Genomic DNA, 17,100 nt, shown 5'->3' with positions numbered 1-17,100 from the left:
GTGTAATGAGACCCTGTAGACCCTGTACTAAACACATAAAAGAAAAAAGAAAATTAATACAAGCTTTGTACTTTTATGAGAAGCATGCGGCCACAGACGCTGCTGGCTATCTGGATAAAAGATGAAGGGTCATGTGACCTGACTCCTGGGGAGAAAGACAAGCAGCTTCCCTGTGAAGTGTGGCTGTGTGCACCTGCGCCTTTCTGTCACAGACCATTGAGCCTGGAGAAAGCAGGTCGTGGTCCGCTCGGGGTCACACTGCATCTGAATGTCCTCTCTCTGGTCACTGTAAAAGCAGGGAGAAGGATGCTCCTGATGCCACCATGTCTCATGACCTGGACCCTAAAGAGCTAGCAGCATCCAAAACCTTCCCAATCTTTCTAAAGAACAAGGTGTCCACCAGTGTGCTGCGAGGAAGCCTGCGTTTGTTAGGTCTCTTCTCACTGTGACAAAATACCTGAGGAAATCAATTTATAAAGGGCCGGGGAGATGGCTCAGTAGAATAAGCGCTTGCCTGGCAAGCGCATAGGACCTGAGTTCAATCCCTGGTTCTGCAACAACAACAAAAAAAAATTATAAAGAAGAAAGATTTATTTTGGCTCACAGTTTTAAAGGTCTCAGGCCATGAATGTTCTCCTCTATTGCTTCATGGCATCAGCATGTGGAGAAGCAGAACTGTGCAAGGCATGGCAGCTGAGAGGCAAAAAACCAGCAAGGACGGGGCAGGATCCCGATTCCGCACTCCAGAGCACACTTCCGGTCCATTAAGCCCCTTCCTTAGCTCACAGGCTGTGGAGGTTTCAGTCCATACTCAGCTGGCTCCAAGGCAGAGTGGTACATGGCAGAGGGCAGCAGTTCATAGCAGTGGAAAACAGCAAAAGCAAAAAGGGAGGAGCAGTGGCAACAATGACAGAGACAGAACATAAGCCTCTCTTCTTTTCTTATACTGCACCCAGGCTATGTGCCCCTGGGCAGGTGAACCACCCACATCCATAATCCCAGCAGCACTCACCCATAATCCCAGCATTGGATTATGAATTAATCTCAGCCTCTAGAAGTCTGCCCCAGGAACTGCATGAGCTTTGGGGGGATAACTAGACACAAACATAACAACATCTCAGTAGCAGCACTGAGCTTTCCGTACGTGGGCCTCTGACAGAAGTTCCAGGTCTGAATTACAGCAAAGCCCTGAACGAAGAATGGATGAAACCTGGTGCCAAGGTGCCCACAATTCAGCTTCTTGCTACTCAGGGGTCCTGAGGCACAGACACTGGAGAACTGCCCTAAAGAAACAGCACACGGAGAAAAATAAGCAAGAGCCCAAAATATATTTGACTTAGGGCCAGGGGCCAAAGGAGACCAAGGAAAAATGTCCTGAACAGATTGCCAAGAGATGGAGACTGTCTACCTCTGAGACTGAGTCCAGTCAAAAGTACAGTTTCCTAAGAGTAACAAATCAGATCAGACCATAAACAATAAAAAGAAATTAAACCACAAGAAAAATATGAGCAATTTATGTCAATATATTTGAAAATCTAAAGTATTTTTATACAGAAAAATATGAATTACAAAAAATGCATTGAGGAAAAAATCCTAGAATTCGTTAACTAAAAAAACATTGATAAATGAAGAAGATGCCACTGTGGAGGACAAAATATTCGTTTATGTCACGCAAGCAGGAAGAATGAAGTGAAAGAGCAAAATTCTCAGCCATGAGAAGGAATGAAATTCTGTCATCTGCAAGCAAACGGGCCGATCCAGAAACCACCATGTTGGCAGAAATAAGCCAGACAGAAAGACAAAAATAATGTGTCCCCAGGGACAATAATGAGAAAGCAGAAAGGACACTATCGTTAGCCAAGAGGAAGGGGTTGGGGGAAGGGTGCAAGGGTGGGCCACGGGGGCAGAAGTGAGCAAAATAGATGACCCACATTGGCTCCCAAAAGAACTGTGAAACCAGAAGGGCGGGACGCCGGGAGCTACGGAGGATGCGCAGGATCCACGTACCTCATGCGTATGCACAGATCTGCCAAAATTAAACCATTGTCTTAGCACCAACAAAAAATGATGTTTTTAAAAAAATCTAAATGAATAGGTTAAACATAAAGTACAACTGGGCCGGGGATATTGCTCAGCTGAGTAAATGCCTGCTTGGCAAGTGCAAGGTCCTGAGTTCAATCTCCCATACCAAAACTAAATAAAGCAAAACTTTCACAAATACAAATGCTTATTTACATTGTCATAGATGTGAAATGTTTTTCTGGATTGTCACAGATTGTACACCTCGAGACCATGATGTTAAGTGGAATAAATCCGATACGCACACCTCAAATATCACATGGTTTATCTTCTATGAAACACCCAAAATATAAATACAGAGCCGAATTGCTGGGCATAGTGGTGCACACCTGTAGTACCGGCAATTAGGAGGAGTAGGCAAGTCCAGTGCTGCAAGTTTGAGGCCAGCCTGGGCTACATCGTGAGACCTGTCTCAAAAATAAAATAAAATAAAGAGCAGAATAAAGAGTAGATAATAGGGATCAAGGAGATCTTTCTCAAATGGGAAAGGAACATGAGATGGGAAGAGGAGGGGAAAGGATTTTAAAAAGAGAATCAAAAAGAAAAGTGGAAATGGAGTTTTTTGATTGGGAAGAACAAGAGTTGGAGGGAGCAGGGAGGACTGGAGGGGAAGGGGGACAGGAAGGATTAACATGTGTTGTGCGGGGCCGGCCAGCTAGCTCAGCTGACCAAAGCGCTTGCCTGCTCAGGCAGAGCTCAGCGGCCAGGGTTCAATCCCCAGCGTGCCGTGCCATGCTGGCCCTGGCTCCAGGGTGCGCTGAGACTATAAGTGAGACTGGGCACGGTGGCACAAACCTGTGATCCCAGCGCTTGGGAGACTGAAAACAGCAGAATCACTATGAGTCCAATCTACATAATGAGACCCTATAGTCCCTGCACTAAGTACATTCAAAAAAAAAAAAAAAAAGATGTGTTCTGTAACTGACAAACTCCTGCAATGCGTAGTCATTATATCCCATAAACATGAACTGTACTAATAAAAAAATAAATAAACATTGCCATTTATTTTAAAGTTACTCAGCGAAAAACAGCCTTCAGTAAGATGTTGGTTGGAGCCATTATAAAATTGAAAATGCTCTAAGTCAATAAATAATGTTACCTGTAAGAGAAACTGAAAAGCAAATCAAAACTTTAGCCCTCAGAAAGGCCCACTGGGCATTGTGGCTCACACATGTAATCCCAACACTCTGGAGGCTGAGGCAGGAGGATTGCTGCAAGTTTGAGGCCAGCCTGGACTACACAGTGAGACCCTGTCTCAAAACAACCAACCAAAAAAGGCCCAAAAGCTAATATTTTTATTGGTGAGGTCTGCCAAACCATCAATAAATCAGTCATTCATATGTTCTGTAAATTTGTCAGAGACAGAAAGTAGTAGGAAAGTTGACCTGCTCATCCGAGAAGATAAAAATAAACCTAATACGAATAAAAAGAGAAAAAAAGCAAGAAGTTGAAATAAAAATGTGTAGACATAACTGTCATTGTATGAAGACCACAGGCCTGGTTAAGTAGGAGATTCAAGCAACTCAACTAGCAGCCAGGTAACAATAAATAAGACCAGGAATTGGGGAGAAAAAGAGCACCCCCTTGCACTTGGAGTAACCAGTGAGTTGATATAATGGGCAGGCTTTTAGCACTTTTTGTCATCAACACTGTAATGCAGATTTTATCCAATGTGATAAAAAAAAAATAACTGAAAGGATAAGAGTCCAAGCAAAAGCAAAAATAAAAAATAAAAAAGCCAAAAAGTGGTTGCCTGTGTAAAATAGGCAAAAGAAACTACAGAGAACTTGATAAACTAAGAAGAGAGTTCAACAGATCTGTACATAGTATCAATTCTTCTACATCGTAGCAAGTTGGTATAACTTTAAGCTGTACCCTTTTTTATTTTGGGATGAGCTCTTGATATGTTACCAAGGCTAAATCCAAATTCCTGGACTTAGTGAGTCCTCCTGCTTCAGTCTCCCAAGTAGCTGGGACGACAGGCTCACACCAGAGTCTAGCAAACTGTACCATTTTAAATATACAATGAGAAACCAGGCATGGCGGCTCATACCTATAATTCCAGTGCTGGGGAGGCTGACACAGGAGGATCACTGATTCCAAGCTGTTTAGCAACACCCTGTACCAAATTAAGCATACAACAAAGATTGGGCGTGGTGGCACGTGCCTGTAATCCCAGCACTTGGGAGGCTGTAAATAGATGTATCACTACAAGTCAGATCTAGTAGTGAGACCCTGAACACCCTGTAGACCCTTCCCTAAAATACAAAAAAAAAAAAAAACCTTTAAAAAAAATAAATATAAATATACAACGAGATAAAGAAAATACCAGGAAATAATGCAACAAAAAGTGTCTGTGGGAAAATTATAAAATTTTACTGAAGATATTGAATAAGGCATAAATAGATAGATGGACCATGTTCACGGAGGATTTTTATCATAAATTTGTCATGATTCCCCAAGTGTCTTAGTTACTTTTTCCTCATTGCTGGGACAAAATACCCAACACCCAAAATAAGGAAGGAAAGATTTATTTAGCTCACAGTTAGTGGAGGTTTCAGTCCATACTCCGCTGGCTCCGAGCAGACTGGCACGCAGCAAAGGGCAGCTGTTCATGGCTTCAGAAAGCAGTAAAGAGCAAAGGGAGGAACAGCAGCTGTGGTGGCTAATAAGCCTCTTTTCCAAAACTTGAGCCCCAAGAAAGGCCCACTGGGCTTTATGGCTCACACATGTAATCCCAGCACTCTGCAGGCTGAGACAGGAGGATCGCTGCAAGTTTGAGGTCAGCCTGGGCTATACAGTGAAACCCTGTCTCAAAACAACCAACAACAACAAAAAAAAAAGGGCCACCATCTAATATTTTTATTGATGAGTTCTGCCAAACCATCAATGAATCAGTCACTCATATGTCCTGTAAATTTGTCAGGGCAAATTTACAAATCTATGCAGATTATCTGCTCCAGAGCAAGTGTAGCGCTCACACCCATAATCCCAGCATTGGATCAAGAATTAATCACAGACTCTAGAAGCCACCCCATGACTGCATGAGGTTTTGGGGGGACAACCAGACACAAACCATAACACCAAGATACTGTATGTCATAATGCAATTCCAGTAGCACTCTCAACAGGATTATTCATAAGACTTCACAGGCTGATTGCAACATGTCTATGAATGAGAAAAGAAAATGAATAATGCAGACAAATGGTGAAGCACAACAAGCCAGAACCCACGCTCTGTGAGAGGGCAAACTGCTGTGAACTAAAGTAACCAGGACAGGGCTGGTGAGATGGCTCAGTGGTCTAAAGCACCTACTTAGAACAAGCTTAGCAAAGCACAGGGACCGCGGTTCAATCCCCCAGCACCACATGCCAGCCAGCGCGCCCCCTGGTGGGCTGAGCTGGCCACACACATAAATAAATAAATAAATAAATAAATAAATAAATAAATAAATAAATAAATAAATAATAATAATAAAGTAACCAGGACAGTGTGGCACATGGGTACCAAGACGGGCACATAAACCTACGGGAGAGCATGAGAAGTCGGGCTGGGACTATAGCTGCGTGGCACAGCGCCTGCCTGGCATGCGTGAGTTCATGAGTTCAATTCCCAGTACAGAACAAAGAAAAAAAGTGAAAAGTCTAACACAAGACTCACATATCTGTAAAAACATAATTACTGTCAGAAGAGATATTTCAAACTAGTAGGTAAACAGGCACTATTTAATAAACAAGAAAAACTTGGTTATCTTTACAGGAAAAGATACAAGCATACTTCTGTCTCAGACCAGACCAAAACAAATTCCAGGTTAGTGAATTAGCATGAGAAACAAAACGGAATTAATGTGCCGGCCCCACCTCCAGGGCACACTGAGACTGCGACTAGGACTGGGCGTGGTGGCCCGCGCCTGTAATGCCAGCGCTTGGGAGGCTGAAAACAGGAGGATCACTATGAGTCCAGTCTGTAGAGTGAGACCCTGTAGACTTTGTACTAAAATCAAGTTAAAATTAAAATTTTAAAAAATGCTTTGGAAGAACCAAGGGGAGCTTAACTTAAATGTCCTAGGATAGGGGAAGAGTTTTTATGATTTTTTTTTGCCAGTTCAGGCTGCCTTAAGGGCGGATGTGGTGCCGCTTGTGGAGCTGAGGATGGAACCTCAGTCCCCTTTGCCTGACTGCCTTTCCCCAAGCAGCCCTTTAAACACCTGTGCTAACTGGCAAGCCCCCGGGGAAGAGGTTTTTAAATGAGATACTAAAAGCACAAAATATAAAGTAAAAGATTATAAATTTGACCACATTAAAATTAAAAACTCAGGGCCAGTGAGATAGCTCAGCAGACTAAAATGCTTGCTTAGACAAGCGCAGGCAAGCGCAGGCACTGCGGTTGGGTCCCTGGTACCACATGCCGTGCCAGCCCCATCCCTGGGGGAAACTGAGTCAGCCAGCGTCCGGGCATCGTGGCACACGTCGTAATCCCAGCACTGGGGAGGCTGAAAGCAGGAGGATAACCACAAGTCCAAGCTGTGTGGTAAAACTGCAACAACCAAATACATTAAAAAAAATTGAAACTCAAATTCAACAAGCTATGCTGTAAGTAGAACTAGAGAGAAGCCTCCGCCTGGGAGCAGATACTTGTAGTGCACATAACTAACGGAGGAGCAGCAAGAAAAAGTACAAAAGCCCTACAAATGAACGCAAGACTATCTCTGAGTGAACAACAAAATAAAGATGAATACGCTGCTTGACAGAAGATAAAATCAAAATTCTCAAGCCACTGATCATTTTTAAACTAAACCAAACCAGCAGTGAACTAGTGCTTCACCACCATCAGCTGAGCGGCAGTCATAGCGACGCGGAGGCCAGGGGTAGCACCGTCCTTCCCCCACCATGATGCCAGGCTTGCTGGCCCAGCACACGGAGCACAACCCCTGAAGACCCACAGCCCAGCCCTGCACCTCGCAGCTCACTTCTGGCCCAGTACCCACGATAAGAATGTGGGCTTATGGCAGTGCTAATCCTAAGAGTGGAAAAAAACTGAAAAATGTGGGGCTGGTGAGATGGCTCAGTGGTCTAAAGCACCTACTTGGAACAAGCTTAGCAAAGCACAGGGACCGCGGTTCAATCCCCCAGCACCACATGCCAGCCCGCCCCGCCCCCTGGTGGGCTGAGCTGGCTGCGCACACACACACACATAAATAAATAAATTTTTAAAAAAAAGAAAAAACTGAAAAATGTACATGTCTCTTTAACAAGAGGGTGAATAATTCTAATGGTATATTCGTAGAGCACACTCTTGTATCACAGTTAAAATGTGAACTGCTGCAAGCATGTAGACAGGATCCAATGTATTATTGTTGCTTTAAAGTTCTAGAGCATTCGGGGCTAGGGAGATAGCTCAGCGGTCTAAGCGCCTGCCTGGCAAGCACAAAGGCCCGAGTTCGACCCCCGGTACTGCCTGCTGAGCTGGCCCTGGAACGCAGGCACACCATGTGGGCCCCGAAACCAGATGTGGTGATACATGCCTGTAATCCCAGTGCTGGGTAGGCTGAAAACGAGAGGATCACTACAAGTCTGAGCTGCATAGTGAGACCCAGTATCAAAAGAATAAATACAAAAATTAAAAAGTTCTAGAGTACTTAAAGCAACACTACACATTTTCATATCGAGTGAACGTATCTGCACACGAGGCTGCTGCATGGGTGTGGGGTCTCTTGCCTCTCTGCTGCAGGTGTGCCACCGGGGAGGCCTGGCAGGACATCATGCTGGCCTGCATGCCAGGCAAGAAGTGTGCCCCAGAGTCTGAGCCCAGCAATAGCACGGAAGGGGAGACGCCCTGTGGCAGCAGCTTCGCTGTCTTCTACTTCATCAGCTTCTACATGCTCTGTGCCTTCCTGGTAGGTGGCAGTGGGGTGAGGTGACACAGGGCGGGAGTGTGTGGTTTCAGGGCAGCCCAAGGCCCTGGTGCCTGGGTCAGAGACCGTAGCAACAATGTCCAACCGTCCTCTGCCAGAGCGAGCCAGCTGGCAGCCTCTTTCCTATCCGCTCTTAGCTCTTGTCACAGTGGTGTGTCCCCAAGGACAAAGGAGATGTGTGAAATCCTTTTGGAAACTTACCTGGTTTGGGCATCTTACAGAAGTGAGGGAAAAGTGACAGATGGAGCCCCACTCTGTCCTTGACAGCCCTCTCCAGTTGAGGGAAGTCATGTGGCCCATGAGTGGAATTTAACCCATGCAGTGTCCAGAGAAGCAGTCCAGGAGACTCAAGGTTTAGGGGCTGTGTTCCAAATGCCAGCATGTCACTAGTACTTAGAAATCCTGGCCTGGGCTGGGCCTAACCACTGGCAGGCAAGGTGGGCTGAGTGACAAGGGCATAGTCTTGAGTGTCTGAACTGTTCCCTGCAGATCATCAACCTCTTCGTAGCTGTCATCATGGACAACTTTGACTACCTGACGAGAGACTGGTCAATCCTTGGTCCCCACCATCTAGATGAATTTAAAAGAATCTGGGCAGAATATGACCCTGAAGCCAAGTAAGTCCTCTGGAGAACTCTGATTCTCCAAGCTGGGGGGTGGGGGGAGGGGTGACCACACCTGTAGCAAGGTCCAGGACAGGTCCCTATGGGAGAATGGCTGGAAACACTGAACCATGTGCCCCAGGGCCAGCAGGGAATGGCTGTGAGGGGACCAGGACCTTTAACCAAGCAGCACCGTGTCAATTAAGTGGAAGCACCAGAGATGCTCCTGTCAGGAATAAGTAATAGGGGTGGGGAAATGGCTCAGTAGAATAAATGCTTGCCTGGCAAGCACAAGGGCCTGAGTTCAATCCCCAGTTCTGCCAACAAAAAAAAAAAAAAAAAAAAAAAAAACAAGATTTGGGGCTGGTGAGATGGCTCAGTGGTCTAAAGCACCTACTTAGAACAAGCTTAGCAAAGCACAGGGACTGCGGTTCAATCCCCCAGCACCACATGCCAGCCAGCCCCGCCCCCTGGTGGGCTGAGCTGGCCACACACACACACACACACACACACACACACATAAATAAATAAATAAATAATTTTTAAAAAAAAAAAGGAATAAGTAATAAGAATGTACAGAAGGCCACCAGGGCCAAGAACACCTCAGCCCCTCTCCAGAACTCAGATCTGAGGATATCCTCATTTACTGATCGTCAGATGGTTAGTTGATCAAAGCAACAATTACAGATTGAGAATTTAATTGTACTACTAAAATCCCTTCCAACTTGTACATAGAACTGGCAGAAAATCATTCATTAGAAGCTCAGTGGGAGAGACAGAGACAGACAGAGAGACGGAGACAGACATACAGACAGACAGTTGTGTGTCTTGGTGCTGAAGCTTTGCTGCACAATGCTGTTGTCTGTACCAGCGGGTCCAGCAGGGCTGGTCAATTGGTGTCCCCTGTCTAGGTGGCCCTACCTCCCCGACCCCCTTGGCTGCTGGCAGGATGGCAGAGCTCTGACGCGCTTCCCCTCCTATCCTTTCCCCTCTAGAGGTCGTATCAAACACCTGGATGTGGTCACTCTCCTCCGACGGATTCAGCCTCCTCTGGGTTTTGGGAAGCTGTGTCCTCATCGCGTGGCCTGCAAAGTAAGAAATGACCTGGGTTCACAGGAGGAAGAGAAAATATGGGAGGCAGGATGCGCTTTTGTCCCATGACCCTGGCCAGGCCTGAGATCCCGTTGGGGAGTAAAGGAAACATTCTGTGCACCCACAGAAATGATCCTGTGCCAGGTTACGTTGTAGGGATCCTTCTGGGTCCAAGTTCCCAGACTCTGTGAGGAAACGACGGGCTGAATGTCTCTCGTCCCGCTGAGCCACAAGCCCTGTCTGAATAAAGGATCTGTTCAGCCCATTAGGCTGCACCATCCCTGCAGGCTTCCTAGCCGGGGGTGGGTGGTCTGGAACTAGGGGTCCTCAGAGAGGGCACTTGTTGGTTTTGGGCATCACAGAAGCCCTAAAATTATGATTTTTGCAGATCACTAAACACACATCAATTTTACCAAGGAGAGGCTCTGTCACTCTCATCAGATTCCTCAATGAGTCTCTGACCCTAAATAGGTGAAGACAAACACACTAGGTTCTGCTAGACACAACTGTGGTGTGACCCTGAGGGTGGGCCCTGACCTATGGGCCCAGCGCCCCTCAAGCCTCCCTGTGCTCAGCCCTGTTGCCAACAGTCCCCAGGGAGTGTCACTCCACACTCTCTCTCAGGTCCTGGGCCTCTACCTTTCCCACCATTCTAGACGCCCTGCTGAAACAGTAGTGAGAAGGGGCTGGAGGGAGTGAGACCAGAGAGCTGTTTAAAAGAAGAGATTCCGTCCATGTGCAATCCAGTCATAGAAAATGAAAATTTGAGGGACAATAGAACCTTTTTTTTAATGCTGTTTTACTCAGGTTTTTCTCATTTTTAGTTCTACTTTATCCCGCCCCCTCCCAGCCAAAAAAAAAAAAAAACCACAACCTTTTAGAGGACTTCCAAAGGTATAGAAAATAGGGAAAATAGCTCTCCATTCTCTGACAATATCCAAGAGAAATCAAGGAAGAAAGGTGTAGTTCAGCTCAGTTTCAGAGACTTTAGGCCGTGGTGAACTGGGGCCTGTGGCAGCACAGCACACCACTAGGAAAGTGAGGCCTAGGCGGCCCATTCACCTCATGGTAACCAGGAAGCGAAGAGAGCACCAGGAAGGGGCTGGACTCCTACAAGAGTCACCCCTAGTGAGCTTCCTGCCCGAGGCCCCACCCCACTGCCTGCAGCTTCCACCCTCCCCCTACTGTGGTGCCACAATCTGAAGGCTGAGCCTATGCCTTGCGGGACTCTTCTCATCTGGCCCAGAACAAGCTTAAATCAATGTAAGGTGAAAGCACAGCAGGAAATGAGGTGGGAGAGGAGTGTGGTCCGGAGGGCCGACCTCCAGCCAGGCTGCCATCTTGCTTGCCAGTTCGCTCTGTCCTGTCCATGAGACCCACAGGACCCTGTGTCTCAGGAAAAGTACAGCCCTGCCTGGCATCAGGACTACTGGAGGACCCCATGTGAGCTGAGGAATGGTACCCTTGACCACACCTTTAGAGGGGACTCTGTCATGAGCCCCAGGCTCCCCTTCCTGGAGACCCCAGTGTGTGCTAATGGGGCTCATGGCTCCCCCTCAGGCCCATGGCCATGGAAGTGCATGATGAGTGGGAGAGGGAGGAGAAGCCTCTAACGTGGCTGGATCCTGAGGTAAACTCTTCAGTACACATACAAGGTGTGCTGTGCCTCTTGCAGAAAACTTCCTGCTGCATCCCTCCTCTGGGACCTGGATGAAGTTCATCCTGCAGGTGGCTCCCAGAAAGTGCCTGGCATGCAGAGCTTTTGCTGCTGGGGGAGCACATCTGAGGAGGACAAATTCCATCTCTTCCCCCCTTGGGGGTGATGAGAGTCATGAAGCACAGCCCAGATTTGCCCGTATCTCAGTACATCACAGTGACGCATACCCCACATCCAGCAGCACCCATACGGGTTGCCAGGTGCCCTGGCAGCATCCTCCCCTGGAAGTTCAGTAGAACCATCTGCCCTAATCCCTGGCTTTGCCTCCCCCTCTCCAGCGCCTAGTCTCCATGAACATGCCTCTGAACAGCGATGGGACGGTCATGTTCAATGCCACCCTGTTTGCCCTGGTCAGGACAGCCCTGAGGATCAAAACGGAAGGTAAGGGCCATCTGCGGGCCCCCGGGCCAGCCAGAGAACTCAGCAGCCATACATTGCCCCGGGACCAGGCTCTCTGTCTCAGCATCTGAGCAGCAGGACGTGCCAACTGCTCTCTCGGCCTGCTTAGGTTTTCTTTCCATCTGAAATTGTTTCCTTGCCTCTCGCGCCCTTATTCTGAGCTTTTGCTTTCTGTCCAACCCTAGAAATTAATGAGTGCTATGTTGAAGTCTTAGGGTGTAGTTGAGTACAAAAGGGGTTGACTCATAAGCTTCTAGAAGTAAGCCCCAACGCAAGAGATTTTTAATGGCTATGGGGTTGGCCCTCATGCTCAGCTCCAATTTAAAACTAAAGAACCTATGTTAGGAAAGGGACATTGTGACCAATAGTGACAGGGTAAAGGTCCTCACGTGTGGTTGTGCAGGCCGCACCTGCCACAAGATGCTTGACCCTCTGCCAGGAAAGGGCTGAGGTCCGCCAGCACTGTATGACTCAGCCTGCTGTCAGCAGAGGAGCCCCTTCTGGTTGGCACAAGGTGCCTATAGGTGGCCACCTGCTGTCCTCATGATGACAAATGTCCCTGTGCCACTCGGAAAAAGGCCATGTGGAATGCACCTGAGAAGACCCTGCCACTCCTCGCCTGGGAGAGCATTTCTTAGACTGTGGTCAAGGCACCACCAGCCTCACAGTCCACTGACAGGCGTGTTCAAGACACTGGGCCCCAAGCTCACCTCTAAGAATCGGAGTGTCTGAAGGTGTGGCTCAGGAACCCGTACTCTGTGGCAGCTGCTTTGATGACTGGCCAAGTAGAGGAATTGACGAAAGCACATCCGCGGAGCGACATGTTGTTCTTTCTCCTTCTTACACTTCAGCCTCAGAGCCTCAGGCTGCCAACCATGTCCCCAACTTGGTCCCAGGAGGGGCGGGAGATGGGAGGCTTGCACACACTGCCAGCTCTCGGTGATGACACACGTCCAAGGCCTTTAGGCCCTCTCACTGCAGTTTCTTCATTTGTAAAATTAAGAACGGTAATGACATCTGGGAATTCAGTTCAGTGAATAACCCAGAGAGGGGCGGGGCCATCTTCCAGGGAAATCCTTCCAGAGAATAACAGAACAATTTGAAGAGAAATAAGACCCAGGCCAGCATAACGTATGTTCCAATAACAAGCTAATCTATTAAAAAATAATAATAAATAGGTCAGGTTTTGTTGTTAAACTAAAAAGACAACAAAGACTAAAAATCAGCATCAGCTGCCAAGGCAACAGTCAATCTGATGAGTGCAAATAGGCCTATTTCTTTTTTTTTTTTTTTTTTTTTACAGAACTGGGGATTGAACTCATGGTCTTACACCTGCCAGGGAAGCACTTATTCCACTGAGCCATCTCCCCGGCCCACGAATAGGCCTATCTATAACACCGAAAGAATTAGATAGCTATTTAATGCATGTGTATTGACATTACATAGAAGAAAATTGCAAGGAATGTTGTTAATATATTAACACTGAACATCACTGAATAGTACATTCAGCAGTGATGGAGACCTTCTTCCTTGGTTTTGTTACTTTCCAAATTTTCTATCATGAATATTTTATTTGTGTTTAAGGGGAGGGTTTCCTTTGCCAAGAAGAAAAGGCATAGCAGCTGCTCGAAGGAACATGTGTGATCCTTAGAGTTCCATGTAAATCCAGGGTGAAGGTTTTGGTGTCACAGGAACAAAACTGCACGGAAGCCAAGAGCCAGCAGTGAAGGAGATATAATGTCCAGCCAGCCAAACTGGAGTGAAGTAATGCTGATAGCTGGCAGCCATCCAAAGGGGCTGGCCGAGACATGAATGAACTGGACAGCAGGATGCTTGCCTAGCATGCGTGAGGCTCGAAGTTCTATCCCTAATACTGTAAAAACCGGCAAGGAAACCAAAGGGACTCAATTACTCAGTGACCAATAGCCAATCTTGAGAAAATGGGGATTCTAGAGAAAAGGGAAGATGCCACCCACTGGGACCTACCATCAAGAACTAAAGAAAGTCTCTTTAAAGACAATGACATTGCAAAGGGCCTATAGTGCTGGACTCAAGGGGATCCTTCAGCACACCCAGACCTGGAGAACTTGCAAAAATTCTAAGTGGGACAGATAAGGCATGCGCTCAGAGGCAGCTGGAAAGACATGAGAAGCAGCATTCAGAATTGTGAGGGTAAGGTACAGATCAGTGCTCCTGCCTAGGCTTCGTGAGGGCGAGGGATTGGGGAGAAATCCACCTCTACTTCAGAGAATGAGAGGCGCCCCCAGCCCAGCACCAAGCAACAGCTCTTCTGGAAAACAGAAGGGAGATACTCTTTTTATTTTCTTTCTTTCTTTCTTTCTTTCTTTCTTTCTTTCTTTCTTTCTTTCTTTCTTCTTTTTTTTTTTCCAGAACCAGGGATTGAACTCAGGCCCTTGCACTTGCCAGGCAAGCGCTCTTTCTACTGAGCTATCTCCCTGGCCCGGGAGATACCTTCTGTACTTAGATGATATGAAATGAAGTTCCACAGTTCCACAGATCATTCTAAGAATAAGCAAAGGCCTCAAAATGATATGAAATCCATTTACATGGATCATTATAATAATAAATGAAGGGACCAGGGAGATGGCTCAGTAAGATAAGTGCTCGCCTGGCAAGCCCAAGGGCCTGAGTTCAATCCCTGGTTCTGCCAAAAAAAAAAAAAAAAAAAAAAAAAAAAAAACAAATAATAAATGAAGGCTCCCCAAAATGCGACGTCCGCAGTTGCATGTTCTCACTATGAGAATACATAGTCACCCCCCCCCCAAAAAAAAAAAATAGGAAATCCACAGTTGCACAGATTATTCGGAGACTAAGCGAAGGCCTGGAAAGAAGATGAAATCCACAACTCATAAATCATTATAAGGATACATGAGCTAGATGTGACGGCACACCCCTGTAATCCCAGCACTCGGGAGGCTCAGGCAGGAGGACAGTTGGGAGTTCCAGACCAGCCTGGGCTACAAAGTGAGCTCAAGGTCAGCCTGAACTGCATAATGAAACCCAGTCTCAAAAAAGACAGAAAAAAAAAAAAAAAAAAGAAAAAAGAAAAAAAGAAATTCCTCAAAATACAAAGTCTACAGTTGCTTAGATCATTATGAGAAGTCATGAAGGCCCTCCCAAACTATGAAAGACCTTTGTAGAAGATACAGGTGTTTCCTAGGTTGCTGTAACGCATGATCCTAGGCTAGGCGGCTTAAAACAAAAGAAAGTTCCTCTGTCATGGCTCAGGAGAGCAGAAATCCAAAAGCAGGGTATAGGCAGGGCTGGCTCCTTCGGGAGGCTGTGGGGTCTGCCCCAGGCCCCCTCCAAGCCTATGGGGGCCGGAGGCTCTGCTTCCTGTCCATCTGCTCACAGCTGCAGCACTCTGGCCTCTGCTTCCCTCTCCGAAGGGCCGTTCCTGTGCATGCGCTGCTCTTTTCCTAGAACACCATTCACATCCCACTCGGGGCCAGCCTAGTCCAGTGTGGCCTGACCCTGACTAGCGGCCCTACTTCCTCTGCGATCACGATGCACAGTTCCAGCTGCGCGTGAATTGTGACATGATCTGCGTGAGGCCTCTTGCCGTAGGCTCGGCGGCCTCCACTGTGATGCCCCTGCGGGGCCCTCCGGCTTCAGCTACCGTTCCAACCTGATATGCAGACACAGAACTCAGGGGCTCATTGCTCCACTGCCACCTCTGTTTGCTGTCCTGAGTGGCCTCAGCTGCAGCTAAACTCAGGCCATCCGCACAGGACCCGCTGCCCTGTGCCCTAGGGCCTCGCCGTGGGCTGCCCGTGGGCATCACCTGGATTGCTTTCCTCTGCTGCATAGGAAATCACTACAGACTTGCCAGCTCTAGACAGCATATAGGTAGGAGCTCGGCCGTCCATAAGGTGTCAGTCCAGCCACAGAATAGCTGTTCTCTGCTGAGGGTCTCAGAAGACCAAAATCAGGAGTGGTCAGGCTGTGTGCCCTGCTGGAGGCTCTCGGGAAAATGCCACCTCCAGGCTCCCCCCGGTGGTGGGCAAAATTCATTTCCTATCGTCACGGGCCTTCAGTCCTCATCTTCCTGCTAGCTGTCGGCTAGGACCACACTCAGCTCCGGGACCACTTCTCCATGAAGGCCCCAGCTGGAGAGAGCTCTGCACTTTCAAAGAGCTCTCGTGGTCAGGTCAGCCCTGCTGAGATCATCATCCCATCCACTCCCGGAACGACGCAGAAGCATCCTGGAACATTCACATCCTCTCTTATAGCTGTCCGTCTCAGCTTTTCTCTTCCACCACAGTAAGGGCAGTGTCCCAGTGGCTATGCGGCACAGCCATCTAATTAAGCCTGTTTTACCCGTGGAAAGGGTAAACCCGAACAAAATCCAGAGCGACGGAAGCCAGCATCTCTGCTTCTGGTGTTAAACTTTGCTGTCTTCTCCCTGTGGAGACTCAGGGACAGGGTCTCCTAGACACAGACATACTGGCCGGGGTTGGGTGCTGTCATTCCCTCTGGCCACCCGTGTTCCTGCAGCCACCCAGAGAGAGACCCAAGAAGTGCCACCCGTGGACAGCAGCCTCGTGGCGCTCCCAGCAGGGTGATGGGTGCAGGGCTGAGTGAGCGGCTGCAGGCATTCGGGGTGCAGCTTGGGCCAGGCAGCAGCAGGCTCTTTAGCTCCAACAGACTCTGGGAGAAACTGGTGAGGCAAAGGGACACCAAGGCGGCCTGAGTGACATGTGGGGAGGATGGGAAAAGTGGCCTCAGACAGACACAGGACAGAAGGAGAAAAGAAGGGAAGTGCGTAAGGTGGGGAGGGGATGGAAAGGAGGCGGGAACTTGGAAGGTTAGGGAAACGCAGGAAGGAGGAGAGTGAAGCCCACAGGAGGGTGGCGCGTGGGAAGAGGCCACCACCGGGGCTTCCCCAAGCCCACTGCAAGTGACTTCTCACTTTATTCAGAGAGACCCAGCTCCTGGGAGCGCACTCCTGGGGCTCAGGAATGTTCTCAGCCTGGCATCTCCCACCCCTCAGGGAACCTCGAACAAGCCAACGAGGAGCTGCGCGCCATCATCAAGAAGATCTGGAAGCGGACCAGCATGAAGCTGCTGGACCAGGTGGTGCCCCCTGCCGGCGGTAAGTGCCGCGGGCGCGCAGTCGCCGTGGCTTCCTGCGGGCTCTCCGCCTTGCCTTGTGAGCTCCGCTCGGCTCCTTTAGACATACTGAGGGGCAGGGAGATGGCGCAGAGCAAGCGCTCGCCTGGCAAGCGCAAGGGCCTGAGTTCAATCCCCGGTTCCGCAAAAAAAAAAAAAAAAAA

At 48.2% G+C, this 17,100-nt stretch overlaps 1 protein-coding gene across 37 annotated transcripts in view; it reads left to right on the top strand.

Moving 5' to 3' along the window:
- The window catches only part of Cacna1c (calcium voltage-gated channel subunit alpha1 C), a 752,474-nt gene that overhangs the window by 717,279 nt on the left and 18,095 nt on the right, over positions 1–17,100 (top strand). For all 37 annotated transcript variants that reach the window (XM_023723811.1, XM_023723805.1, XM_023723803.1 and 34 more), the window contains 5 exons: positions 7,810–7,975; positions 8,483–8,610; positions 9,591–9,687; positions 11,683–11,785; positions 16,818–16,919. In XM_023723811.1, the coding sequence (XP_023579579.1) occupies positions 7,810–7,975; positions 8,483–8,610; positions 9,591–9,687; positions 11,683–11,785; positions 16,818–16,919 (596 nt within the window). The remainder of the gene's footprint in view (positions 1–7,809; positions 7,976–8,482; positions 8,611–9,590; positions 9,688–11,682; positions 11,786–16,817; positions 16,920–17,100) is intronic.

The sequence above is a fragment of the Octodon degus genome, unplaced genomic scaffold, assembly GCF_000260255.1.
Source record: "Octodon degus isolate 3935 unplaced genomic scaffold, OctDeg1.0 scaffold00104, whole genome shotgun sequence".
Classification (NCBI taxonomy): Eukaryota; Metazoa; Chordata; class Mammalia; order Rodentia; family Octodontidae; genus Octodon; species Octodon degus.
The sequence above is the reverse complement of the archived record's forward strand: the minus strand, read 5'-3'. Positions and strand labels throughout refer to the sequence as shown.